Raw genomic sequence first — 27705 nt, 5'->3', positions numbered from 1 at the left:
TGTGGGCTACTTTGGAAGCATAAACGACACATTTACGCCTCGCGCCAAAAATCTGACGTCTTCTGTGCTGCCCCCTACAGTTTATGCACGCTCCCTATAGTGATTTTTGCTTATAGGATCAAAGGACTGTCTCATTTCAAACAGACAGAGAATCATACTATCTTTGTCTTACACTAGTACTAGCAACCAAAAGAAAGGATGAGTATAGTTTTTTTTGTTCTTATTTACTGACAATTTGGTTTTCACCTCAGCAGCTCGAACAAGCCTACTTTCGTCGCTCCCTGGAGTGAGGAAAGTGCGACTTTCCTCACTCCAGGGAGTGAAACAATGTAGCTTTTTAATTTAGTGAAGGCCATGAACTTCATACTTTTATTCCTTTTTTTTTATGGTATGGTATGGTATGGCTATGGTACATATTATAATACTTTCTTTTCTGTTTATTCTGTGTAATTCGAAATACATTTTAACCTTTAATATGTTCTCACTACTGAGGTGAAAAATTATGTGTGCAACACGAGAGCAAAGTTATTTTACATCTCGTGTTTTTGAGTCCCTCGCTGCGCTCAAGATTCTACCTTAGATCACTCGCTTCGCTCGTGATTCAATTATAGGATCTTTCACTTTCTCGGGACTCAAAATCAACACTCGCAAGAAAAACCAACTTTCCTCTCTTGTTGCACAAATAACTATTGTCCAAGTATACCTATTTAGTTCGAACCTCTTTGAATCAACCCTACGTGCCTTTTACTTTATGCCACATTGACATTGTCATTTATTAAGCATTGTTCCCGAATTTCCATACAAATATTTCCAATTATTTACCAAAATGCCGGATGAAATACAAACACGACGCTACGAGTCTATGTTATTCAACTACGGGACAGTACAAAGAACAGATTACAGGGAAAATAAAATCAAACCTCCCGTGCCTACACTGTATAAGGAAAAAGCGCCGAAATCTAGAGCGGAATTTAAAGGCATCAAGGACACGCAAACTCTGACTGAGAGTCTGCCCATCCCGTTCGATCTCTTTATTAGACCTAAAGATATCGTGAGGACTAATCCTAGAATCGTGCAAAAGACTTACGTAAGTAAATTCGGATCACAGTAATATAATATACAGTCTGGCAAAAAGAGTAGAAATTAAAGTGGCAACACTGTAGTGTCGTCCCTTTCAAATCAATCTAAGAAAAACGGGACGACACTTTTTAATTTCTACTCTTTCTTGCCAGACTGTACAAACCTGGGATCATTATCACAGGTTTGAATATACCTTAACTGTACAACGAAGTATAGGTAGGTAGGTAGGTACCTAGATCTAAGTGCGTGTCCTAATTTAAAGCCATTATATTGATGCTTCAAATCAAATACATACTACTACTGTGTTTTACTAGTTTACCTACCGTACCTAAATTGTTGTTTATTAAATCAAATGAGGCAAAACGGTTATCTATGTATTCACAATTTGCAGTTAAAACCTGAAGATCTAGAGCGTGAGGAGGCGCAGAGGACTCGCCCACGTCTGGTTATGACACCAGCCGTCAGTATGGACGATATCGACAACAAACAGTAATCTATCTTTTACTGTATACTAGTCATATTATCAGTCAAAAGAAGTGCACAACAGATGTAGTTGTAGTGAACAATCCTTTGCCATCGTACTTATTTTCTCGGAGACTGAAAATAGCATAACACGATCGTGCGTTTCCTGTAAAATACGATAATAAAGAATTATTCACTGATGGTACATCGGTAATAACTACTTAAACAGAATTTGTCAATTCCGATGGTTGTTAGAAATAGAAGCAAAAAGTGTTTTGAAGATTTAGTAAGTGCGCACGCAACCTTTCGTGCAAGGTTCGCATAAAGCGCGCCATTTAGCCAAACTGGCATGCGCACTTGCGGTGCATTCGCCAGGGTTGGACATACCTTTATAAAATGAGACTGAGGTTATCCGGATCGAATCGATCATCCGGTTATGAGTTCATCTGGACAAGCCCAGTTTGATCCCACAACCACGTCCTAGTAGGACGCATTAGGTCGAGGCCAAGATGCCCATCGTTTGCACTGTAGCGAACGAAACGGTAATCTCTCGCTATCACTCTTCCATATTAGTGCAGCAGAGACATTTTAGCGATTGGCACTTTGGCTAGGCACCCAGGCCGGTTGCAATTAACGAGTGTTGCCAGTTCAAAAAAATCCTTATCGTTTACAGAGTCCGCGATTTGCTGTTAAAGGACATTTATACGAGCACGGTGCGGATCGCGACGGAGGAGGGCGTAGCCCTGACCAACTACAAGACCGTTCGAGCCCCGTTCCCGGGCCTGCCAGCGCCAGCTAATCCAGTACGTACTCGTAATTGTACCTATTACAGAACAGCTAGATTATCTAGACAACTTGATGCACTTATGTACAGTCGTGTAAAAATATGGGTGCACTCATGATACTCAAAAGTATGTCCCATAGCATATTTTTGAGTAAATTGTATGAACCTATCTGTTTACCCTTGACCTTGACTGTACTAACACAGGGGTCTCCAAACTTATTATAGTATGAATCTTCTCAAATGATTTTTATGCCTCAAAAAGCCATTGTTTATATTGTTAAACAGATTATGGTCTTAGGCGTATAAATCATATGAGAAGATTCATACTATACCTCGAGGACTAAAGGGCCTTCGGCTTTCACGCTTCCTTTCGCAGACCAGATCAAGTTTCATCCAATTCCATTTCGGCCATCTTCGAATGATATTATCATAGTGATAAATTGTTAGTCAAATACCCTATTATTTGTGTTCAGTGATGGCTTTTACACGTCGTTCTGCTATTCCCTATTATAGATAACCCTACCAAAGCTGAACGCTCAATACGTGTCTCCCGAGTGGCGCATGGACTCTGTGTCGTGGGACAACCGTCAGCTGCGCACCTACTGCGACCCGACTGAGAAGTTCTGGCTCGAAAGGACTCCTAAATAAGCTGTTTACATTGACTAAGCTAACGTTGCAGACGAGTAGATAATTGAGACTGTTAGTTGCATACAAAGACACTTAGTCACCAAGAAAAGTTTGCAGAGATTTTGCAGCACACGCAGATTTCTGCACTTTTCTTTGTATAACCAAAGAGGATATAATAGGATAGAGTGGTACTGTCATAGTCAATTTTGTAACCACAGTAAATTCACTGCCATCTATCCACACACTTTAAAACTAATAATGAAGAATTTTAAAAATACTATAAAATGTATTTAAATATGGATAAATGATTTTTTCTATTTGCATTAATTATTTTTATATGATTTGACCAATGTCTTTTCACTGATATGCGTTAAAATTGTTAAATAACACACGAAACCGTCAACGCCCTCTATACGAGAGTAGGCCAAAGGTAGTGGCGCCATCTGATCGGGAATCAAATTTTCGTGATTTTCAAGGCACGTTTTTTTACTTAGACTGTATCCATCTATTACGGAGTTATATCTATCTTTGCATTGACTAAGCTAACGTTGCAGACGAGTAGATAATTGAGACTGTTAGTTGCATACAAAGACACTTAGAAAAGAAAAAAAGTCCGCAGAGATTTAGACCAGCACACGCAGTGCAAGTGTTATTTTAAACGTCAATCTTCTATGAAATTATGACGTATAAATAACAATGGCACTGCGTATGCTGTCAAAATCTCTGCTGACTTTTCTTGGTCTAACTATAATAATAACAGTATTGCAGATGGCGCTACCGCGCGTCTCTTTAACCAAATAATTGTTCTGTTAGAAGTATTAAAACACAATGCCGAATGGCACAGGCACCTGCCGCGATAGCAGAGGACGTTGGTTCGATTCCAGCCTGGGGCACTGGATACCTTGGTCACTTTTTCTTAGTATATTATAGTATATTAGTTTATAATAATTATGTTTTCCCGTATTTTTTATTACTTATTTACTTATAAATGTTACTATAGGACGGTCTTCACATGGGTCTCCAATCCGCACGCCGCTTCGGTATGCGCGCGGGACATAGCGTTGTCTCACTCACACACCAGAGTGGCGTGCAGATCCGCATTAGTGAGCTAAGTTGTAAATAACTACTTTTTTTTAACTCCTGTAGATGCAGCGTATGTGACGACACAGCGGCGCGAACAGCACAACAGAAAATTAAGGAACAATGAAAACGCGGGCCTGAACAGAAAAGCTTTATTGTCAAACTTAATTGCATAATTATTTTCCATCGTATTTTTACGGAAACGTACGAACGTGTCTTGCTATTTCAGTCAGTCTCGGTACAAAAAGTACTGAGGTTGACTGAAGTAGCATGACAAATACGAATGTTTCCGAGAAAATGCGATGGAAACCAATTGTGTCGCTTAACTTCAAACTTGGGTAAATCCATTCGACCCTCTCAGCAAATATCATATCATAGCATATCATTTATTCAATGCAACCATGGTATTTTACAAAGATGTTAAAAGTCTACTTAAGTACAAACATGGACCCTACTAGGGTGTAGCAGTTTACATTATAATTATTCTTACCCAGTAGGTAGTGGTGAATAATTGAATATTGGCTTATAACTACAAAAGGAATACAATCTTAACATTTTTCATTATTATATAAGTATAATATTGCACTCATTACATATCTATACACAATCGAGGCTAAGGTTGGTCTTGGAAGAAATCCTGCAAGGAATATGGGCATAACTATAATAAGTAGGCCTTTAGTTTTTTTATAAAAGTTGTGAGTTTTTTTTTTCGTTTGAAATATGTTGGGGAATTTGATTAAACATTTTTATAGACATTGCATGCGGACCTTTATTGAACATTTGTAGCGTGGCAGGGGCATTTACAATTTTTTTTTAAATATCTACTCTATTACGTTTTCTTAATACCAAAATCGTATAATCTGACAGATGGATTTACCCGAGTTCAAGGGCCTGACACTCTTTGATAGAGAAAGATAGTCTTATTGCGATTCCTATAAGAGGAAAGATAAAATAGTGCCATGCTTTGTCCTTATCACCGACCGGGTTTTTTTTTCATGGTCGGGTTATGGCAGCATAGGTAGGAGGCGATGGCGAAATACCGAGATTTATAAGAGTGAAATAGAAAAAGGATTATGCTGCCATACATTAACCTGTCAATACATGAATATGTCTTTCTCTTACCCCTGGTCGCTCGGTTTCATGTCTATAACTACTATACTATGTCTATGCCCGAGTTTGAAGTTAAGCGACTCAATTATGCACTACATCTGTACCACAGTACATGTTGTTAGTGATGGTAATGAATTAGATAAATCACCTTAAAATATTGATCAAATGTGCCATTTTCAACCAATCAATTAGAAATCAACCTTGTCGACAACCGACAACCTTTTGGTTGAAAACGTCACAAATATCGGACTATATTTATTTATAAGAAGGAAAAATCTAAAATAGGTATTTTTATATACAAATTAGAAGCAGATTTTATAATGTATACATAAAAAAAGCATATAATTGAAAAGACTGTTATCCTATTTTAACATATACATTTTCAACATTAGTTCTTGTTATGGAAAACAGTGTGTTCACAAATTATTGATGGCGTATCTTTCTTTTACACGACAATCGAAAGAGATGCCCTTATTTAACTTTTCACTAGTGAACCTAATACATTGTACTCTCATTTATAATTATATCGCTTTGGAATCTAGGTAAGTATTTTAATTTACATTTGGCATATATGGATTTAGTAAATTGTATTTAAATGTTTATTTTGGAATAATATAAATTGACAAAGATATCAGTTTTATTTGCACACCTAAAACAACCGCAACAATTAGAAAAAGGCTAAGATAAGTAAATACAAACTGAAGTCTCTATATAAAGTTACGTTTTTCATCATTTATTATAAATGGCGTCACATCGCAGTGGACTGAGCTGGACTCAGTGCTTTATGAGAGAATGTAATTTTGTTTACTTAACTCGTTTATTGTCCCCATACAAAATGATATGACAAAGTCACCCGTCCAAGTGTGCTTTCACTTTAAGTTGTAAACCCATAGTGGAAGCACGGACTCCTGAAAAAACCCTTATGGCCCCACATTAGGGGCACCCGGACAGGGAACGTGTTGTTACTTAGACCTCAAAATATTTTAGCGACTGGTGGCGCTATCTAAATTGTAGAACACAAAAAGAACGCAACTTTGTTTCGAGCAATTCAATCTTTATTTTTCACTCGTCTCTGTTAAAGGTTAGGTCACAAATCCCGAGATCCCTTTATACCAACATTTTCAGTCTCTTAAATTTTAAATTAATATTTACGTAATTGCACACATTTGGTAATAAAAAAACAATAATCTTACTACTCTAATAATCAATTCATAAAAATAATTTATTACAATTTCAACTTCAACATTTAGATAGGTATGTAAAAAGACAAAACGCGTAAACTCTATATTAGAATTGTGTTCAGTCCATTCAAAACAAAATACGCAATAATTATGAAAAATAATAATATCACTGACTACGTATAAATCTATAAAAACTGGTGAAATTATAATATGACTGGTTTTTGCCTTAAAATAAACCCCAATTCCATACTGTGCTTTCCTACCCAAATTGCATAATAAATTCAGCGGCAGAGATAGTTGACCCCCTTAAATAGAAGAATTATTCACGATGGCTAAAAAATAAGTGCATTCCCGTTGCCAGGGAGGTTTTGGGATTATACTGAGCAACTTTTACTATGGGACTAACCACGAAATCGCGAAAAAAAATTAACCTTTCCATAGAAAATGGATCAGCCAAAATGTATGAAACGGCCAAATTTTTTTTGCGATTTCGGGATTGGTCCCATAGTAAAAGTTGCTCAGTATAATCCCAAAACCTCTCTGGCAACGGAAAGGCACTTATTTTTTAGCCATCCTGTATAATTCTTCTATTTTCCTTGATGACAATCAAGAGACGAGACTCACGACGCAACTAAATTTTAACATAGCATTTGAAGCATTTCCCGCGAGCATCAGACAAATGTTCGCGAACTCCAAAGTAAGAAATTTTTGTTAAGAACATTTTGTGTTCGTTTATTTTATTATACATTATATTTCACATCATATAACAGTAAACATGTATTTAAAATCGTTCGCTAAACTGAACACTAATAAATCGTCACGGGTCAATCGCTCGCCTCAACCAGACATATAGGTATATTAGCCAGGGTCAAGGCGGACTTCTGCCGGACGATGGGGATGGCGTTCTTGATGAGAGCCAGATGACGTATTACTTGAATAAATTGTGTCAGAAACTTTTTGACACAAAACTATTACAAGTCGTTTAAAAGTAAACATTGTAGTTCAATAAATTGTGTCAGAAAGTGAAGTTTTTGACACAAAACTGTAGTTTATCCCGCGTCAGACAAATGTTTGCAAACTCCATAATATGTATTTTGATCAGGAGAGCATTTTGTTTTCGTTTATTACACATAACAGTAAACATGTGTGCCATTTTCAACCAAAAGGGTACTTATTGTCGGTTGTCAATAAGGCGCTATTTCCATATAGTTTCAATTCGAAATCAACCTTATCGACAATGTGGTACCTTTTGGTTGAAAACGTCACATGTATTTAAAATCGTTTGTTAAACTGAACACCCTTGTAACAATATATTTGTGGGGGTCAATCGCTCGCCTCAACCAGGCATATATTAGCCAGGGCCAAGGCGGAGTTCTGTCGGACTATGGGGTTGGGGTCCTTGATGAGGGCCAGCAGGCGGGTCTTGGCGGTGGCCGTCACGTCGGGGTCGAGGTCTACTTCGTCAGGGTGCTTCTCCGATATGCGGTGGAGCTCTGCGTAGAGGAGGCCTGGAAATATTGCAATAAGATTCGAGTGTAACAAAACCGTTTAACTTCAACGCGTGACCACTTCTTCTGGACGTGTGAGTAAAATTTGAGGTCTAAAATATAACGCTTTCTGGGCTTTACTTTCTAATCTAAATAATAGGGCTACATTAAAATAGTACATTTCGATGCTAGTGCGGAAAGTATGTTATTACTTCAGCACGTATGACATTTCCGCACGTGTATCGAACGACGTTTTTTTTAATATAGTTGCGAAAAAATAAGAAAAACAACAAGTAAGGAATTCGAAACTTTTATATTATTAATTCTGTGACATCATTGACATTGACATTATGAAGAGGTGTTTTTTTTAGCTGGGTGTTATTATTATTTGTATCTCTTTGGATATCACGGGCCTATAAATCCCGGTCTTTTGATAGGCTTGCGTGGGGACATAGATCCAACACGTAGAGGCCCCTTGGAGAGCTTTAATGTCATGTAGAACGCCTGCTGGAACCCGTTCACAGGCGCAACAATAGACAAGCTGGGTGTTATTATTATTGAACCCACTTCAATGAAAGTTTTTTTTTAATGCATGTTCTATAAGACAGAAACAATTGTAAATATAAAACATTGTACTATTATTACCCAAATATCGTTAATTACGATTATTTGTGTATCGTATATTTATAAAAACAATATCGAATGTTGTCTTTGGAAACTTAAAGCACAAAGAAAAAACGCCTCTTCCTTGACAGGCGTTCCGTTCCATTCAGACAACTTATTAAGAACGGTTTTTCAATATTCAATATATAAAAAAATAGACGTGTTATAATGATGAAGAGGTAAGTAATAAAATATGTATATTTTTCGTATTATTACATTAATAGTAGGTTTTTATGTTGATTACGACGTTTAAAGGAAACGAATATTAACACTCATCAATAAGTAGTCATGAATTGGAACAAGAATAAATTTTTAAAAATTGGAAAAGTAAAAAGCACTAGTTCGCGAAAACCAACTTTCCGCACGCTAAACAGCTAAGTAAAGTAGCACTTTTTGAGCAACTGTATTAAAATATTTTTGTTTATCTCTCTAAATCTAACCCTAGAACGCTACTAAATGGACGAAAATGGAGTTGAGAGAGTATATAGACTTCATATAGTCGCGATAGCTAGTGTTAGTATAATGGAAAATCGTTACCTATCAATAAAGGGGGATGGGGCTTCATATCCTCCCTGGCAGAGTGTACTGCTCTGGATACACTTGGCCACACTGCTTGGCACCTCATTTTCCAAGCCAAAGTATTCTAACATTTATTCTTACCTATCAATAAAGGCCGGTGAGGCTTCATATCCTCCCTATCAAAATGTAAATAGTTGACACTGCCCTGGATACACTTGGCCAGACTGCTTGGCTCCTCATTTTCCAAGCCAAGCTATTCTAACATTTATTCTTACCTATCAATAAAGGCGGGTGAGGTTTCATATCTTCCCTTGCACAATGTAAATAGTTGACACTGCTCTGGATACACTTGGCCACACTGCTTAGCACCTCATTTTCCAAGCCAAGCTATCCTAACATATATTCTTACCTATCAATAAAGGCGGGTGAGGTTTCATATCTTCCCTTGCACAGTGTAAATAGTTGACACTGCTCTGGATACACTTGACCACACTACTTGACGAAGCAACGCAGATAGAAACTTGTCAAGATACAGTCAGCCTTCGTCTAGAGTACTATTCTACTAACAATATTTATTCTTACCAATCAACAAAGGCGGGTGGGACTTCATATCTTCCCTTGCACAATGTAAATAGTTGACACTGCTCTGGATACACTTGACCACACTACTTGACGAAGCAACGCAGATAGAAACTTGTCGAGATACAGTCAGCCTTCGTCTAGAGCACTATTCTACTAACAATATTTATTCTTACCAATCAACAAAGGCGGGTGGGACTTCATATCTTCCCTTGCACAATGTAAATAGTTGACACTGCTCTGGATACACTTGGCCACACTGCTTGGCACCTCATTTCCCAAGCAAAGCTATTCTAACATTTATTTTTACCTATCAACAAAGGCGGATGGGGCTTCATATCCTCCCTACCCTAGCACAATGTAAATAGTTGACACTGCCCTGGATACACTTGGCCACACTGCTTGGCACCTCATTTTCCAAGCCAAGCTATTCTAACATTTATTCTTACCTATCAACAAAGGCGGATGGGGCTTCATATCTTCCCTTGCACAATGTAAATAGTTGACACTGCTCTGGATACACTTGGCCACGCTGCTTGGCATCTCGTCCGCCAACTGACGTAGCAACGCAGATAGAAACTCGTCCAGGTACAATCGCCCTTCGTCTAGTAAATGCGTTTGGATGAGATCATTTGATTTCTTTACGTTGAAGATCTTGAATATCTGCTTGAGGGTGAATTTGCTTGCCTGTAATAATAAATGTATTGATAATTTATGGTGTCTTTTGTTGATAAAAGGGGACAAAATCAGGTGACCGCTTTGACATTTTTTTTTATTTTTTTTTATTTTTTATTTAAATATGAAACAAACGGTCATACATAAAATATTGTTACAGTTTCTTCTCTTAGTCTAGACCTATAGTTTCCATTTTTATTAAACATATCTTCATATATAGCACGAAAAAGTACCTATCTTGGCTTAAGTTCAGCAGATTAGTAAAAGGTTACACAGAATTTGCGAATAGGTATCGACAAACATGACATAATAGGTATATTAACACTTTTAGATATTGACAGATCGCGGCTAGATTTACATACTAGTCCTGAATAAAAATTTTATTGAGCCTATGGTACAATTAAATATGTCTACATTTTTTACAATGTTATTATCATTATAAAGTGCACATGCTCGCTTAATAAACATATTTTTAGAATAGTTAGTTCTACTACATGGGATGGAGAATAAGTGCTTGTATCCGAGACGACATCGGCGTTCTTTATTACCTGGGACTCTTATACATATGTCTTTTAACAAGCTAGGGGCATCAATGTGACTATTTATTATTTTATATAATAGAACAGAATCAACGCAGTCTCTCCGACACTCAAGCGACTGCATTTTATGACGGTTTAAGGATTCGACAGTCTTTGTATTCAATACCACTTTTAAAATCAAGGGCTTTTAGGAACTTTTTTTGCAATCTCTCTATCCTGTCAATATGAATACTGTAATGGGGTTTCCAGACCGCACATGCAAACTCAAGTCGACTTCATACATAACTGTTATAAAGAATTTTGAGTGTTAAGGTATTCCTGAAAGGTTTACCAACTCGCAGGATCATTCCTAATTGTTTAAAAGACTTAGCTAAAATGGAATCGATATGAGGTATAAACGATAATTTGTCGTCCATGAGTACTCCAAGATCACGAATCTCCTTTACTCTTACCAGGTCCTGGTTACATAATTTGTAATTAAAGTAAGACAATGTTTTTTTCCTAGAAAAACTAATTGTATTACATTTGTCAATGTTTAAAAACAAGTTGTTCTCTCTACAAAAGCTCTCGAAACTACAAAGATCATTTTGTAACAGTTCGGAATCAGAAGAATTACGAATAACTTTATAAATTTTTGCATCATCTGCATAAAGAAGAACGTAAGAGTGGGAGATACATTTTACAATATCGTTTATATATAACGTAAATAATAGAGGCCCCAAATGGGAGCCTTGGGGAACGCCTGAGCTGATATATTTACTTTCAGATATAAACCCTGACACTACCACCGACTGTGTGCGATTTTCTACATATGACTTAATCCAACGAAACAAATCACCGTGTATACCGAGTTCCCAAAGCTTGCATAATAAGGTATAGTGACATATTTTGTCAAATGCTTTGGAAAAATCGGTATACACGGCGTCCACAGAGTATCCATTATCCATAGCTAGTAATATATCATTCGTAAAAGTTAACAAGTTTGTATCAACTGAACGGCCTCTGTAGAACCCATGTTGGTTGGGTATTATATGGTGTCGCACAACAGCAGCTAATTGGTCTGTAACTATTTTTTCTAGCAGTTTGCTAAACTGACATAATTTAGATATAGGTCGATACTTTTCAATATTACGGCTCACCGGACCCTTTGGCACAGGAGTTATCCAGGCTTTTTTCCAAATAGCTGGAACACAACCTTCCTTGATAGATTTTTTGAAAATTATCGTGATTGGAGCTGTTAGGGAAGTAGAACAATTTTTAATAAAAAGTGGATGTACTCCGTCAGGTCCTGCGCCTTTATTGATATTAACAGATTTGAGGTATCGTGTTACAATATCTTCACTTATTTCAATTGAGTTCATATCTATCAAGGGATTCGTTGGTGCAGCTAAATTATCCGTATCAGTAGAACTCCTGTCATAAACTTCAAACACAGAATGGAAGTGGCTGTTAAATAAATTACAAATATCTTCGCCGTTAGAGGTGACAATGTCTTTATAAACCATATTTTGCGGTAGACCATTACTTGAAAAAATTGATTTTATATATGTCCAAAAGTATTTAGGATTATTCTTTATATTGTTTTCTGAGAAAGAAATGAACTCACGGTAGCATTTGGAAAATGGGGACATACAAACGTAGTCCCCATTTTCCTCTCTGGATCAATATCCAGGAAAATGGGGACTTATGGGGGGGTTCTTATATACATCAAATTGCGTAAATAACAACCATAGCAATGCCCCTTCGTTTGATTTTTTAATTATTATAAGAGTTATTTTTTAAGGAATTAGTTTTTCGTCCCTAATTTGCACCGCGACTTTTTAACGCGCTGTCGACGCGCGTTTGTATTGATACTCACATGATTCGCACCAAACACAGCTTGTAGTCCTTTGCACACCGACATTGATGCAGACGCGCCTGCAGCGCGAATTTTTAGCGATACAGACGCGATCCAAATGCGCCATCGACGCCGTTTGTATCGATACAGACGCGCAGGCCAGATGCGTTTTTTAGCAGAAAACTCATAGAAAACTCAAAGTCAAAAGAACACACGCCGTCAAAGCGTTTGTATCGATACAAGCGTGCTTCGTGGAATGAAAAACTTAAAAACTCGCGGCGGGCAAGGAGGCTTATAACTAATAATCGAAAAAATATATAGCTATGGTTATCCGATCTCCGAGAAAAACGTCAGTTCAGACATTTTTACGTCAATAGATCCTGGAAATATGATCGAAAGCATCTAGATACCAACCAAGGTTAGGTTAGGGCTGACAAAACTACAAAAACTTACCCTAACAACAGCAGGGTTGTTATCACACAAATGCAGCAGGAAACAAGGCAGCGAGCTTACGGCCTGCTCGACCAGCTCGCCCTTAACCAGCCCTGCTATAATACCGAACAGCCTAATAGAACACTCTCGAAGCTGTCCGGACTCCGTGTTCATGAATGGTCGTATTTTCTGGGAGATTGAGAGGAGTTCCCTGTCGTGTTCCTTGTCTAGTTTGTCAAGGTCGAGGAGCAGGCGGCTTAGGCCTTGGATGGCAGCTAGAGGCACGTTTTCTGTTGATTTTCTGTAATGAAAGAAAGGGAAATATTACGTTACTCAAACTACATAATCAAGACACTGATTTAAACTTTCACGATTTTTACTCATTATTATTTATCTCCACGGCCGATTATTTGTCTTCTCCGAGACCACGGGGACAACGCCGTCCTCGAAACGTCGGAGGTACATTTTAAAACTATTTTACGCGATTAAGTCCCGTGGAGATAAATAATAATACATAATCAAGGCCAGTAAAACAATAAAGGTTTTACGGGTATAATATAATAATACTTTAAACTAGTAGAATCATATAGGTAAACAAATCAAAAGTATACAGCCAAGATACGCAAGCAGCCGCGATATACCTTCATAACCGCCGGCCGGTTGGTCAACGACACCTCCTCGTAACTCATGAGGCCCTGGTACCTGCTCCGCGCTAAATTCGATTTTTAGACAGTTTTTTCCTCGATTTTATCCACCGTAGCCTATGGAGACTAACAAGCAACGCTAAGCGGTTTTCGTAGTCTATGGATGTTGCTATATGAAGGGTGTCACATGCGCGTTTCTGACTTATGAAGCAATTGTTTCTACTATACAACCTAAAATAAATAATTAATTTGAGCAATCGTTTTGTTTCGTCCTCTTGACCGCGGCGAGCTGCGATTGGTCAATTTCATTATAGTTGACTAAACAGTTTCGAAATGAATATTATAGTCGAGTTGGGAATGAATAGTTCCCAATTACAGTTTGGTATACGAAATCTTAATTCAACCATTACAGTCGAGTAGAATATACAATATACATCATATAATAAACAGATTACCTATCTATCTATCTAGAAAAAGCATATTTAGTGTATATTTTAGACACGATTTAAACTATATTAGAAATATGTTACATGGTAACGGGCGCATCGACGCCCTGACTCAACGCCGCCAGCGCCCCGGGCAGCGCCTGCGCGCGGTGCTCCGCCCGCAGCTGCGCCACGCCCGCCGCGCCGCGCAGGCACGTCGCCCGCACGCGCGGGTGCTCGTCCTTCCAACCGATGCTCAGGATGGCCAGGACTGTTTCTATGAGGACTGGGTTGTCGTTGCATCTGCAACAATATAGAAACAATTTTACACTAATTGATAAAATTATGCTCATAACGATTAGTATTGTTTACCTAACTACCTACATTGCTGCGCCCATCAAGGTTTCATGTGTTATTTGTGTACCTACCTATACTCTTAAGTACTTGTAAAACCTGTAATGTACATGTGAAATGCAATAAATAAATACAATACAATTGTAACCGAGGCTTCATGCACGAAATAGTGCTTCAAAAAGTAATGCTACATCACATCACTTTTTTGAAAACGTCACCCGAACATGTGATGACGATACGCAGCGGCACGCGAGGCGCGCGGATGGCAACATCACAGCTATCACCTACATTACGCAGCAGCGCGTCGATATATTACACGTTACGCTTCGGCCGCTCGTTCCCGCTCGGGTAAAACATTACCAATCATTGTAAATTGTTATTTCGAGCAATTTTGAGTAATGTTTTAGAGTGATGCCTGATTTCTCGGAGTGACGCGTAACGCAATATCACGCGCGAGAGGTGATATAACGCGCATTACTTATTCATTGAAGTTGAAAATAAAACCTTGCGACTTATTTATACTAATTTTAGATAGGTATCTACATCTACACCTTCTTTAGCTGTCAAACTGTGTGTCGGAGGCACACGCTAGACTGAACTTTATTACACAACAAGACACAATACTTAGTGAGCGCGGCGTCCTAGTTCAAAGTAAGCGACGCTTGGGTCGCCATGTGATTCTAACCAAGCAAGTTTGAACCTTATTCCCCAACAATAAGACACACATTACCTGTAAGTGAGCGCAGCATGAGCGGCAGCATGCGCCGCGGCTCTCTGCGGAGGTAAAGCGCTCCTTGCATGTTCAGCCACTCGGGATACTAGTTTAGGTAATAAAGCCGGTTTGCAGCGAGCGATGGATGAACTTAGTATGGGGGCTAGTTCGAGAATGGTCGTGCTTGGTTCGCCGTGCTCGACGCTTAGACAGAGGGAGCAGGCTTCTTTCACCTGGAACAGATGAGACAGACAAATGTAGAAGATGAACTGATAAATACATAAGTATAACGTGGAGGTTGAGACAGAAGAAAGTGGCGTGGTCAGTCATTTTCAACAAACTACAATTTCAAAGGTTTTTTCAAATAGTCCCCAAGTCGATTCTCCATAAAATGACTACCTAGCTCTAGCTAGCTAGTATAAAAATTATAGTAAGTTATACCAGCGCCTTTTCCATAATTTCCATAACACTTACCTGATCGTTATTTTCTATGATAAAAATAAATAGTAAAAATTCATGTTGCAATATGAATGGTTCAGTAAAAGCAAAGATAGATATAACTCCGTAATAGATGGATACAGTCTAAGGAAAAAACGTGCCTCGAAAATCACGAAAATTTGATTCTCGATCAGATGGCGCACTAGTTTTGGCCTACACTCGTATAGAGGGCGTTGACTGTTTCGTTTGTTATTTATAATTTTAACGCATACCAGTGAAAGAACATGGGTCAAAATCATATAAAAATAATTATTGCAAATAAAAAAATCATTTATCCATATTTAAATACATTTTATCGTATTTTTATAAATATTTATTTTTAGTTTTAAAGTGTGTTGACAGATGGCAGTGAATTTACTGGGGTTACAAAATTTACTATGACAGTACCGCTCTAGTATAAGTTACTCTATGGTAAAAGTAAAATGTGCTTTTAAACTCACCTTAGAACACCCCGATCTATCCAAGAAAGCATTAAACGTGTTAATAGTGATCTTTGCAGGCGACAGTCTAATCAAATCTCTATTCGGTATGAACCCAAAGCGCTCTTGTGACTTGTTTTGAGCCGGTGCGTAGGCTGGAGGCTCGGCCTCTATATAACAGGCTAATGTTGTGTAGAGCACAGCGAAAAGGTCCGTGAATTTGGACTCGCAGATCGGGTTCATGGTTTCCTCTTGAAGCATTTCTCCGAGGGCGCTTATTAGCTGAAACAATTTATAAATGTTTTGTTTGGAACGTGTTGGACCAGTAATGTAGTACGATGATTCGATTGAATTGTCATTGTCAGTGTGGTGGAAAAAGGACCAGGTACGCGAAGTAAATGTATCTAGATTTCTAGATTTAGACAACCAGAATTAGTATACTTACAGTCAAAGGCTGTAACGCCGCGATATGATTCTCTGTAATGTGATACGGGTCCTCGTACAGCTCTATAGACCCCATTAGACGTAGGAAGTTATCCACAATAGCATTCGCTAGGCCCTCGTCTCGCTAGATGGCGCTTCAACTACCATTGTGAACCTTATCTCTTTACCATTAAGGTTTATAGTCAGTTAATACTGTTGTACTTAGACTCAACCAGATATACTTACAGTCAAAGGCTGTAACGCCGCGATATGATTCTCTGTAATGTGATACGGGTCCTCGTAAAGCTCTATAGATCCCATTAGACGTAGGAAGTTATCCACAATGGCATTCGCTAGGCGCTCCTCTCGCGCTAGATGGCGCCAGCAACTGACTACAGATCTGAAAGTTGGACACATGTTACTGATTTCCAGGAGACAGTACCTACATTTATTTAATTTACAACATTACATAGATTCGTTGCTGGAATATTCCACCAGTGTAGCTTACGAACGCTACTTGTATACCCTAAACCGGTTGATTGTGACACTTACTATTATAAGATACTATTAAATAATAAATAAATATAATAGGGACATTCTTACACAAATTGGCTAAGTCCCACGGTAAGCTTAAGAAGGCTTGTGTTGTGGGTACTCAGACAACGATATATATAATACCTATACAAATACTTAAATACATAGAAAACATCCATGACTCAGGAACAAATATTTGTGTTCATCACACAAATAAATGCCCTTACCGGGATTCGAACCCAGGACCATCGGCTTCACAGGCAGGGTCACTACCCACTAGGACAGACCGGTCGTCACTATTGTAACATCTGTATACTGACATGCACAATCTGACAATAAATGATTACTTACTTACTTATTTTTAATACTTTTAGATGTTAAAAAAGAAAGAAGTTCTCTGGAATTGGAAATTCTGGTAAAATGCTGAGGCTTTACTAGTGCGTTACATGAGTACATGTTTTAAACTTAGTCTTACCTAATTTATCTAGTAAATAGGGACTTTTGCACTATAAAAATGTAGATACGTGAAAATACTTGGACATATGTATACTGGTTGGTTAATTAAAACTGCAAACCTCTTCTGCCTTGAAGAGAGAGAAAGCATCCGTAAGCAATAATTTACAACTTATATTACACGCGGAAGTTTCTTTCTAATAAACTGAATTACAAAGAGGCATCCACTTTTATAATAGTTTGTAAAATTTTATGCAATTGGCCCCTGAAGCCACGTTACGGAACAAGTTAAACCATAGGAACTCACTCTTTAAAAGGCAGCCTCTGCGCCAACAACATAGCAGTAACCGCATTAGTGTGATGCCCCGACAACGACAGCAGAGGCGCCATCAGCTTCTCTCTCGACACCTCCCCCATCCGGTCCATAGTCCCCAGCACCACTTCCACTATCCTCTCTATACACTGGAACAGATCCTGACCTCGCTTAATAAACAGGGCGTCTAAAACCGCACTAATCCCCTCACTTCTCAACTCCTGATCGTCATAACCTTCCAGCAAACTTTCCACGAACTGCATTGTGTGATGATGAGGGATTTTTGGAGATATAACGTCGCATAACACCATGCAGTAATCATTTATCATTCCTAAATCATTCGTGAGGACATTCTTCTGCATTTCAGCTAAATCGGCCATGCATTCATCGTTAGGTTCTATTGTGTGGCCTTCGTATAAGTCTTGGATTTGTATGATCAGTTTTATGCAGTCTATTGTCGTTAGTCTGACTGGGAAGTTGGTGTCAGCGATGCCTGGGACGATTAGTCCAAGTAGATAACCCATCTGGCCAAACTTGCTTGGAGTTTCATAGTTGAGTTTAACGTTTTTGATGTAAGTGTCAAACATGACTTGTAAGATCAGTATTGATGCAGTTCTAATTTCATCATTTTCGTGTCGAAACCATTCGATTAACAGTCCGATTAAATCATCGATTGTGCTAAGACAAGTCGATTGTATAATCAGTTCTTGGATAAGTCTATGTAATAATGACAAGCTGTCATTTAAAGTCTTAGCTAGGAGATCGTTTCTATCTCCATTCCCTTCCATTTGATATTTCCTTTTATAAGAGGATAATTCTCCAAAGACGCTGTTGAATAAAACGCGGAGAATTGTATTTCTTTCTTCAGGTAGTATACCTTTTTGTAGTTTAGTTAGCGCTTTAGAAGCTTTTACAATCATAGGATACAGTTCCACATTACGTTTCTCTAGGTTTGAGTTGTAGATCTGCTCTAAAACGGCGTTAAGCAATTGCCATCTGTTCCTTAAAGTGATATTATGATGCGACGCTGGATATAATGCTTTGCTTATTTCGTAAAGTGTCGTTATACTGGCTTTACATAAGTCAAACTGCGGATTAGACTTTAGAATCTCATACAAAATCGCCGTTACATTCTCCCCGAGTCTTGCTAAAACGTGGACATCCAAGCAATTGTGAGCTACTTTTCCGTAACAAATAATGATGGTGTATTTAACGATGCCAAGCTCAGCGTCGCTTCTAGACGCTCTTGGTGATAAGAAATGAAGCAATTTGCTGCTTCTTCGAGCTTCATTGTCCTTGTAAGCTGCATCTAGCTCGTTTACCACAAATTCTCCATGCTGTCTTGAAGCTATACCTATAGCTTCACTGACATAATCAGAAATCTCCAAAGGTATTGATCTCAACTGATGTAGAATTAGTTTTAGGACTTTTTCCACAACAGCAGCATTAGACATGTGGCAGGAAAGAATAGCTAAATACTGAAGAGATACTCCTTTAATCATATTTCCCTGCTTTTTTCCGTTTATCTGTTGGGATAGTAAAGTGGCAATCGTCTCTACCCAATTATTATTGTTCACCTGTTCCACTGCTGACACTAAGAGATCAAGCAACATTCCAAGCCATTGATCTTGAGATTCGTTCTTTTCTACAAACTTTAAAAGCCTCTGAATCTCAACAGTCCAGGAGTTCTTTAAATTCTTATGAACATCTCCTGAATATTCCTCTAAAAACAACAATAAGTTCCTATTCCTCTCGATCTCCTCAGGGACAGCTATATGGGTAATGCATCGAATAAAAACAAGGTCTGGAGAGCATTTTAGTTCAACAGCTTTCTCGTTTTGATCTTCAACAATGACATCTGAATTATTCTGGAGCAAAGACGTCAAGCAATGGCTTACGGTTGACATGGAAGGAGTGAACTCTTCGACTGTCAAAGCGTTGAGCAGTAAATTACGTAGAGGAGTTCTTACGCTGGTCACAGTATTGCACATCAGCACTAGCGAACTCTTACACGTATCGTGCAAATCTGTGAGCTCATGCTTAGGGATATTCCCTACTGGTTCGAAGCCACAATGTTTTATTATGAACTCGACCATAGCAAAATCTTCCGCAACAGTTATACAGTTTCTATAAACCAATCCTACAATCGCTTTGACGAGTAACTTTTTCATTTTTAACCCTTGCTCGTTCGCAATCATAATTTTGAGTAAAACTATAAACTTCGCAGCGAATCTTTCGATAAATATTTGTGAAGACGTGATCAGATGAGTGAGAACGATGACAGCTTTCATTCTGTCCTTCTCCTGATTATTCTTACACTGATGTAAGAGGCCTTCGACAGTATGGTCAGGAAACTGCGTGGTCATATGATCGAAGCAACGTAGTACTTCAAAATGATTTTTCACTGTATGCGGCTGATCGTAATCAGGCTCTAAGAGAACTAAATTAAAGAGGACATGATTTATAGAGGTTATTACGCTGTCTTGCAAAGTAAGTTTCGGGTTGAGAGCCGATGGTGTGAGTAAATACGATATACATTGACTGACGTAATATAGATTCAGGTGCGATCTTCTGTAAAGACTGAGCAATGAAAGCATGAATTTATTGACAGTATCGTTAAACTGTCTTTCAGATATGAGTCTAGTAATGGGGCCTAAAGCCTCCAGCACGGACTCGGCGACTCTAGGCTCATTTGAAGGTAGCCATTGGTTGTATAAGACGTCGAATATGAGTGAGAATTCGGTGACAAAGTTGTCTTTGATGGAGGTTATGTTGTCGTTTTCGACGTTGTCGCCGATCTGCTCTGATACGGCGACTGCGAAGTGGCCGAATGCTGTGGAAGAAGAAAATAAAGTTACAAAAGGCATTTGTAAAACTTGTTTATATTCACATTTTCTTTTAACCTTATAAGGTACAACGTAATATATTCAAGACAAACTAAGTAAAGACCGGGTGTCCCGGACATAGGGCACAGTAATAATTTTGCTTCTAAATAAGGTTTGATTAATTTAGTAAAAATTGGGGGCCGTTGCGAATACTGCAATAGAACATTGGACCCTTAAAGTATAAATACAACAACAATAACTAAGTTTCGTACATTGTTTAAACTTTAAGGTATGTATGAATCGTGTGTTCTAATTCTCCGCATTGCTTAATTTAGGTAAGTAATACCAACCTTTCGTTAGATGTTTTCAGATAAATTGGCCTTTAATGAGGCAGGTTTGGGTACTAATAATAACCGTAAGCTTTTGCTGCTTATTGGCGTTAACGCAGCAGCGGCCGTATAGACAACATCTTATTCAGCACCTCCCTAACATGCGGCACTGTTGCACATGTGTTTACCTTCATATTTATGCTATTATTAGCTAGAGGGCCTAGGAGAAACATTTAGCAAAGGCCTGCTTGTTGGCGTTCTGACGCAACAACGCCAGAAGAAGAAACATCCTGGACAGCATCTCTTTAACATGTGACACTGTTGCACGTGTATTCACTGCCGCCAACGTGCCTAATAGTACATTATTGTCGAGGCTCGGAAGTAGCTACTTGCTGGCTGAGGATTAGTTTTAAACGGACGACCTTGGGAGTCCGTTTAATTGAATCCGAAGCCAGCAAGTAGCCTTCCAGCCGAGTCATATATAGTGCTTTTCTCAAAAATGGCGCAATAAACACAAATATAATATAAATATTTTACAGAAGCAACGTTATTATGTATATATTTTCACAGAAAAAAGTAAAAAGATTTGCTTTGCCGCCTTTTTATTTTTTTAATTAAAAATAGAAGTGTATTTTTCTGCTGAAAATACGCCAACCTATTTGAGACACCAAAATAGTCGCGGTACCAACATTGTAATAATAAGTACTGATCATCTGTTTGGCTGTTTAATGGACCTATGCCTTCATTTGATATGGCCACTTCAACTTTTAAAAAGTTTGGAACTCGACAAATAATGGAATTTGTATGCAACATTGCAGTCCCGAAATCAAGACTGCAATGTTTTTTACTTTTTAATTTTTTGACTGACCATAAACTACGCACTTCGCGACCTACTTTTTAACCGGCAACGTCGACTTTGCCGTCCATTTTTGAGAAAAGTGTGTTTATCAGCTAGAGTACCTAGGAGAAACATTTATCGTTTGAGAAATTACCCCTACAGCTTGTACTAACCGTAAGCAAAGGCCTGCTTGTTGGCGTTCTGACGCAACAACGCCAGAAGAAGAAACATCCTGGACTGCACCTCCTTAACATGTGGCACTGTTGCACGTGTATTCACTGCCGCCAACGTGCCTAAAGTGTGTTTATCAGCTAGAGTACCTAGGAGAAACATTTATCGTTCGAGAAATTACCCCTACAGCTTGTACTAACCGTAAGCAAAGGCCTGCTTGTTGGCGTTCTGACGCAGCAGCGGCAGCAGAGGCAGCATCCTGGACAGCACCTCCTTAACATGTGGCACTGTTGCACGTGTGTTGACCGCTGCCAACGTGCCCAGCGTGTGTGCAATCGTGTAGTGAGGCACTGAAGATGCTGGCAGCTGGTTTATGAGCGATCGGAGGACCTGGAACGATTGGAAATGAGACTAATCTGATCTTACTCTCCTTAAAAAGGAAGAATGGAAGACATTAAAGGAAGCAGTTAGTAACCTGATGCCGGCTGTACACACTCGTCGCGAGAGCTTTTCGCCGTCTCGGCACCGCACTGACCCCATCTGAGAAGGGCGAGACGAGACGAGAAGGGAGCAGTATGTGCACAGGAGGAGGAGTGTGTACAGCCGGCATAAAACATTGCTAGGTTTCGTGGGGTGGTTTTAGTCTGCATCTTCTCAAATGACTTTTTCGCCTAAGCGTAAGCTTGAGCCTGAGCGCGTGCTACGGCGCGTGCTATTGTCAGAGACAATAGTACACAATGGGCGACCGCCACAAAAGGAACAATGGTACAGATTACCGTCTTAGGTGAAAAGTCATTTAAGAAGACGCAGACTATAGAGTAGGGATTGAGTAGGGCTAGTTCGTATTTCACTTAAATTAGGCACAATGGTTGTCGATTTGCGGAATGCCCAGGATAACTAACCCTACTTATGTCGTCATATAGGTCCAATATTAAGCACATGTCATATATCGGCTCTAAATAACTTGAGCATATGACATAAATTATTAATGAGCATTTCGTCAGAGCATACTACTACTAATTCTAAAAATGCCAGGAATTCGATTTCAGTCAGATGATATTTCATGCTATGGCTTGAAAATTTAACTTGTTTAATCAAAACTCAAAAGACTAACTACCATTTATAATCAACGCTCTAGGTAGTGGAATACTTCTAAAACTGCCAACATAATTTTTTAATTCGTTTAGCATTTATTTTTAGGATATGCCAAAAGTATCAAATTTAATCTTAGTTTACCCTGACATACTGTATTCACTTTTTTGTGGGAGTATCACAATAAGCAAGTATATTTATCAAAACTGGTGCAGTGATATAATGTCGTAGTAACCAGCACACACTACCAGATTAAACCCAATATGCGCACTATAAAAATATACCTACTTAAACTATAACATGTCCTAAAACCAAGATAATGGATTCTTCCATTCTTCCCAGCTTAACATACGCTAGCCAGACATGGGTCTACACTGAAAAAGTAAAAAACAAAATACTATCTTGTCAACATGCGATGGAACGAAGTATACTGAAACTCAGGAAGATACAAAAAACGAGAAACGCAGACATCCGCATAAAAACTAGATTAACAGATGCTCTTCATTTTAGTTTAAAACAGAAGTGGAATTGGGCAGGGCACTTGGCAAGATATGAAGATAGGAGATGGACGCGTCAAACAACTATATGGCTAGGCCCGAAAGGCAAAAGAAAGTGGGGAAGACCAAAGAAAAGATGGGCCGATGACATAATAAACACAGCAGGAAAAAGCTGGATGTATAATAATAATAAAGAAAAAAAAAACAAGATGGCACCATATATGATTATTTATACAAATGATTCATGTCTTCAGGCGAGCTAAAACAATGACGATAACCTTGTTAACATAATCATATGCATGTGCTCTTTCGCTAAACTTGTTATCTGAGGTGTTTGGTTACGTGCACATATGTTAAATATCCGATGTTATTTTAAACACAGCTTAGTAAATAATCTAGTATGGGGGTAAGCTGGTATTAAAATAGAGTAGCTTCTGCGCGCGACTTCATCTACGTAGATTGATGATTTTCGTTTAGGCGCCATTCATTTATTACGTAAGACGATTTTTACCACATTTTGACTCCCTGCCTCCCCTATGTAAGAAAAAATAAGAATGGGCCGACCCCCACCCCCTGTTTAATATTTATTACGTAAGAACCTGATGGAAAAATCATTACACATCGGGTTTGTTTTATTTCGATTTTCAGAGAAACAATTTTAGGATTTTTTTTATACCTGCGAAAGTATAAAAATATTTTTTTTAATTAGGAAGTGCAAAAAAACTAAATAGCAGTAAAGAAAAACCCTTAAAATTTAAATATACCTATAAATAGGTTCCCTATTGTGTTTCAGAAAGTTTTTTGGCATATTTTTGTATTGCATAAAGCTACTTGGCAGAAATGTCGTTTGGCAGAATTACCTTTTGCATACTGCTTTTCGCATAATATTACTTTGCAGAATTTCTTTTTGCATAATATTATTTGGCAGAAAACCCTAACCTAAACCACTTAAGAAATTCTGCCAAATGAATATTATGCTAAATGACTATTATGGCAAGTATATATTTATGCGAAAGTATCATTTGACTAAAAGTTTTCTGCAATACGTGTTATGCAGTGTATTGTATTGTAGTTCGGGCGATTTTCCGCAATTCGACGACTCGCGCCTATTTTGCGTGACATGGGGGGGTGGGCTAGTCCGGCCAGCCCAGCTCCTCGAGGTATCCTATCAAACCTCCTCCTACCTCCTACTCCTACCTCCTATAAGGTATGTTATGCAGTGTATTTCTGACAAATAATATTCTGCCAGATGAGGGGAACCCCAATCATTTTGATAAATTTTCGTTCAAAACCTGTTTTCAAACTGGCTGGGAAGTGTACAAGGAATTTTATGTTAAATACAGACATACCAAATCCAGATGCTCATGTCCGATCGCAACCAGCACTGCCGACGCCCCTATCTGCACGGCAGGATCTGGCTCAGAGTTCTCTGTCATTATGCGGAGCACGTTGCTTGTCAACTCTTCTGCTATGGCCTTGTCCAGGCGCTTTACTTGGTTCACGCATGTTTGCTCTAGGACTCTGAAGATTTAATATGATTGAGCAATTTTAATAGAAGGGCTGGCCATGATGCTAGACTCCAGGACAAGAGGTGGACCTTATAAGCAACAGCCTGGAAAGGTCCAGATGGAAAAAGGCAAAGAAGACTGCCATTGGCACGCTGGTCTGATGACATAATAAAAGTAGCAGGGGTGAACTGATCTGGGAGGCATACGACCGCAAAAAAATGAACAATCTAAAAGAGACCTATACCTCTTAAGAGGGTTCTGGTGTAACTTTCTTTAAACTGAAAATAAGGATAATCCTAGGTTAACCCTTAAATGCATTATTTTTCTCTTTTTGCCCGAAAAGCCCGCCCGCCTTTTTGCCCGTATTATAATAATTTCGGGCAAAAAGTATTATATTATACTTAACTGGTTGCTGATTATGGGAAAAATGGTAAAAAAATTATAACCTCGATTTTCACTGCGATTCAGCGTTAGAAGTTGCATAGGCTAAATCATATTTATATAAATATATAATTTTCAAAAACGAAAAAGGATTATATCGCGTATATTGAATTTATAATACATCCCGACGTTTCGAACCCTTTACAGCGTTCACATACTACAAATAATGAACCATAATTAACTATAAACTTTAAGGCTGGTTGGTTGTGGTTGTGGTTGTTCTTGCCAAGGAGAAGCGATACATACCCAGAATGCTGCACGAGGCCATTGAGATTAAGAAATATCCAAACTTCAATAGGGAAGATGGCTTTTCTCTATTTTGTTTGATTAAATTAGCATGTTTGGTGCGAAACTAACTGGGTCATTTATTTAAGTGAAAGCCACTGAATGTGTATGTTTATCAGTAAATCAATTCAAGTACATATTCAATAATGTCTCAGTATGTCTGGCTATGATATATGATATTTAGCATAATAAATGATAAATACTCACTTTACAACATTTCCCAAATGTGTTCTAGTGATGAACGTCGCATTCTTGTAATAGTCGCAAAATATACCAATCACTAAATCAATTCAAGTACATATTCAATAATGTCTCAGTATGTCTGGCTATGATATTTAGCATAATAAATGATAAATACTCACTTTACAACATTTCCCAAATGTGTACTAGTGATGAACGTCGCATTCTTGTAATAGTCGCAAAATATACCAATCACTTCATTCGGGTAGTTATTCGCTATCTTCGTGAGGGACTTTATGACAACATTGTTGACTGAGTTCTCCTTATCTCCTATAGCATTAATTAACACCGTCACAGTTTCTGCAAACAAGTTACAACTATTTTTGAGAAGCCCTACAAAAGTTGGACGGTAAAAGTTTGTAATACGGATTAATACGAACCTTTTAGTGCTTCCGTTTTTGTTAATGGCATTTTTACATCGATGTTGGTTATCTGTTTGAAATAATAATGTAAAATATTGCTGTTGCCTGCTTATAATGCTTTCTGTAAGCAACTATTTCACAAACAACACAAATGACATGACCAAAGTAAATGTGACATTGACAATGACAGTTGACAGAAAACGTAGTGTTGCCATAGTAATATGTGAAAATACTACTATGATATGTACACTATGGCTGTAACGTGTGTCAACTCTATTAAAAAGGGGCCTTAGAGCGGTTACGACCACAAGGAGCTATCTAATTATAGGTGGTCAAACCAAATTGTCAGTAAATAAGAACAAAAAACTATACCCATCCTTTTCTTTTGGGTGCTAGTACTAATGTAAAACAAAGATAGTATGATTCTCTCTGTCTATGTTTGAAATGAGAGAGTCCTTTGACAAACTATAATTAATTATTTAAGTTAAATTTCTAGTTTAAAATTTTACGATATTATTATCTTAGTTACGCACTGTAACCTTTTTAACTGACATGTCATTTTATATTATCAATAAATTATTATGATTACGGTTATCGTATCGCAACGTTGAAAAATGTTTGTCCGATGCTTCATTTGCCAAATTTTCATTTAACCAAACGAGTGTATTTCAACAACGATTAATTTTTTCAAACTTTTGTGAAAAGCATCTTATATGAGCCATTGGATAAATGGTTCCAACAGTCAGGAATATTTTAACATTTGTCAGTTGTTATTTTTTTATTACAGTTTTTTTTTGTAACAACTTACAAAAAAAAAAACATCTAGACTGTATTAATCTCTAATTAATGGCTGGTATTTAACTGATCACCAGATAGTCCAGATATAGTAAAATATAACGTAAAAAAAAACATATTTACTGCTAAAAATTGTAAATGATCACCAAAATTAAAACTCCATAAAGCAAATAACACCAAAATAATCATTGTTAACCCAAAAATAGTTACTTAATGAAGTGAAAAAATTTATTGAAAACACATTTACATGACATTACAGTGTATAAAAAAAATGGGATTAAACAATAAACTACAAAACTAACTAAAATATTTTATTCAAAAAGACCTCCGCGAGCTGTACCGGGTGCAAAGGTGATAATGATCACCAAAATTTTAACCACATTTTAATTAAAATCTCATTCAAATATCTCGTTATCCTATTAATGTAATTAATCCACTTTTCTGATAGCAGTTCGGTTCTGTACGGACGGTACGGATCGCAGTTCTAACCTA

At 38.0% G+C, this 27705-nt stretch overlaps 2 protein-coding genes and 1 long non-coding RNA gene across 5 annotated transcripts in view; 1 reads left to right on the top strand and 2 right to left on the bottom strand.

The window, feature by feature from the left end:
• Positions 1-27705, bottom strand: part of LOC134740516 (uncharacterized) — a 245252-nt gene that overhangs the window by 196745 nt on the left and 20802 nt on the right. The window lies entirely within an intron of this gene.
• On the top strand, positions 789-4202 carry LOC134740462 (uncharacterized). Its single transcript, XM_063672907.1, has 5 exons — positions 789-1087; positions 1472-1569; positions 2216-2345; positions 2840-2972; positions 4102-4202. The coding sequence occupies exons 1-5, from the start codon at positions 827-829 to the stop codon at positions 4158-4160; spliced, it is 681 nt and encodes a 226-aa protein (XP_063528977.1). The 5' UTR covers positions 789-826; the 3' UTR covers positions 4161-4202.
• Positions 4191-26596, bottom strand: LOC134740461 (maestro heat-like repeat-containing protein family member 1). Of its 3 annotated transcripts, XM_063672903.1 has the most exons (12): positions 26437-26596; positions 26179-26356; positions 24932-25103; positions 22194-22383; positions 17825-20663; positions 16777-16930; positions 16129-16389; positions 15209-15423; positions 14230-14427; positions 13077-13356; positions 10022-10259; positions 4192-7832 (listed from the first exon to the last, which is right to left on the bottom strand). In XM_063672903.1, exons 1-12 carry the CDS (start codon positions 26465-26467, stop codon positions 7648-7650), a joined length of 4941 nt encoding a protein of 1646 aa, XP_063528973.1. In that variant the 5' UTR covers positions 26468-26596; the 3' UTR covers positions 4192-7647. The 3 variants fall into 3 exon arrangements, with proteins under 3 accessions (XP_063528974.1, XP_063528975.1, XP_063528973.1); XM_063672904.1 differs by lacking the exons at positions 26179-26356; positions 26437-26596 and adding an exon at positions 26024-26092 and having other exon boundaries at positions 4191-7832; XM_063672905.1 differs by lacking the exons at positions 22194-22383; positions 24932-25103; positions 26179-26356; positions 26437-26596 and adding an exon at positions 21996-22120 and having other exon boundaries at positions 4191-7832.

The sequence above is a fragment of the Cydia strobilella genome, chromosome 4 (genome assembly GCF_947568885.1).
Source record: "Cydia strobilella chromosome 4, ilCydStro3.1, whole genome shotgun sequence".
Taxonomy (NCBI): Eukaryota; Metazoa; Arthropoda; class Insecta; order Lepidoptera; family Tortricidae; genus Cydia; species Cydia strobilella.
Note: the sequence above shows the minus strand (reverse complement) of the source record. Positions and strands in the feature narration are given on the sequence as shown.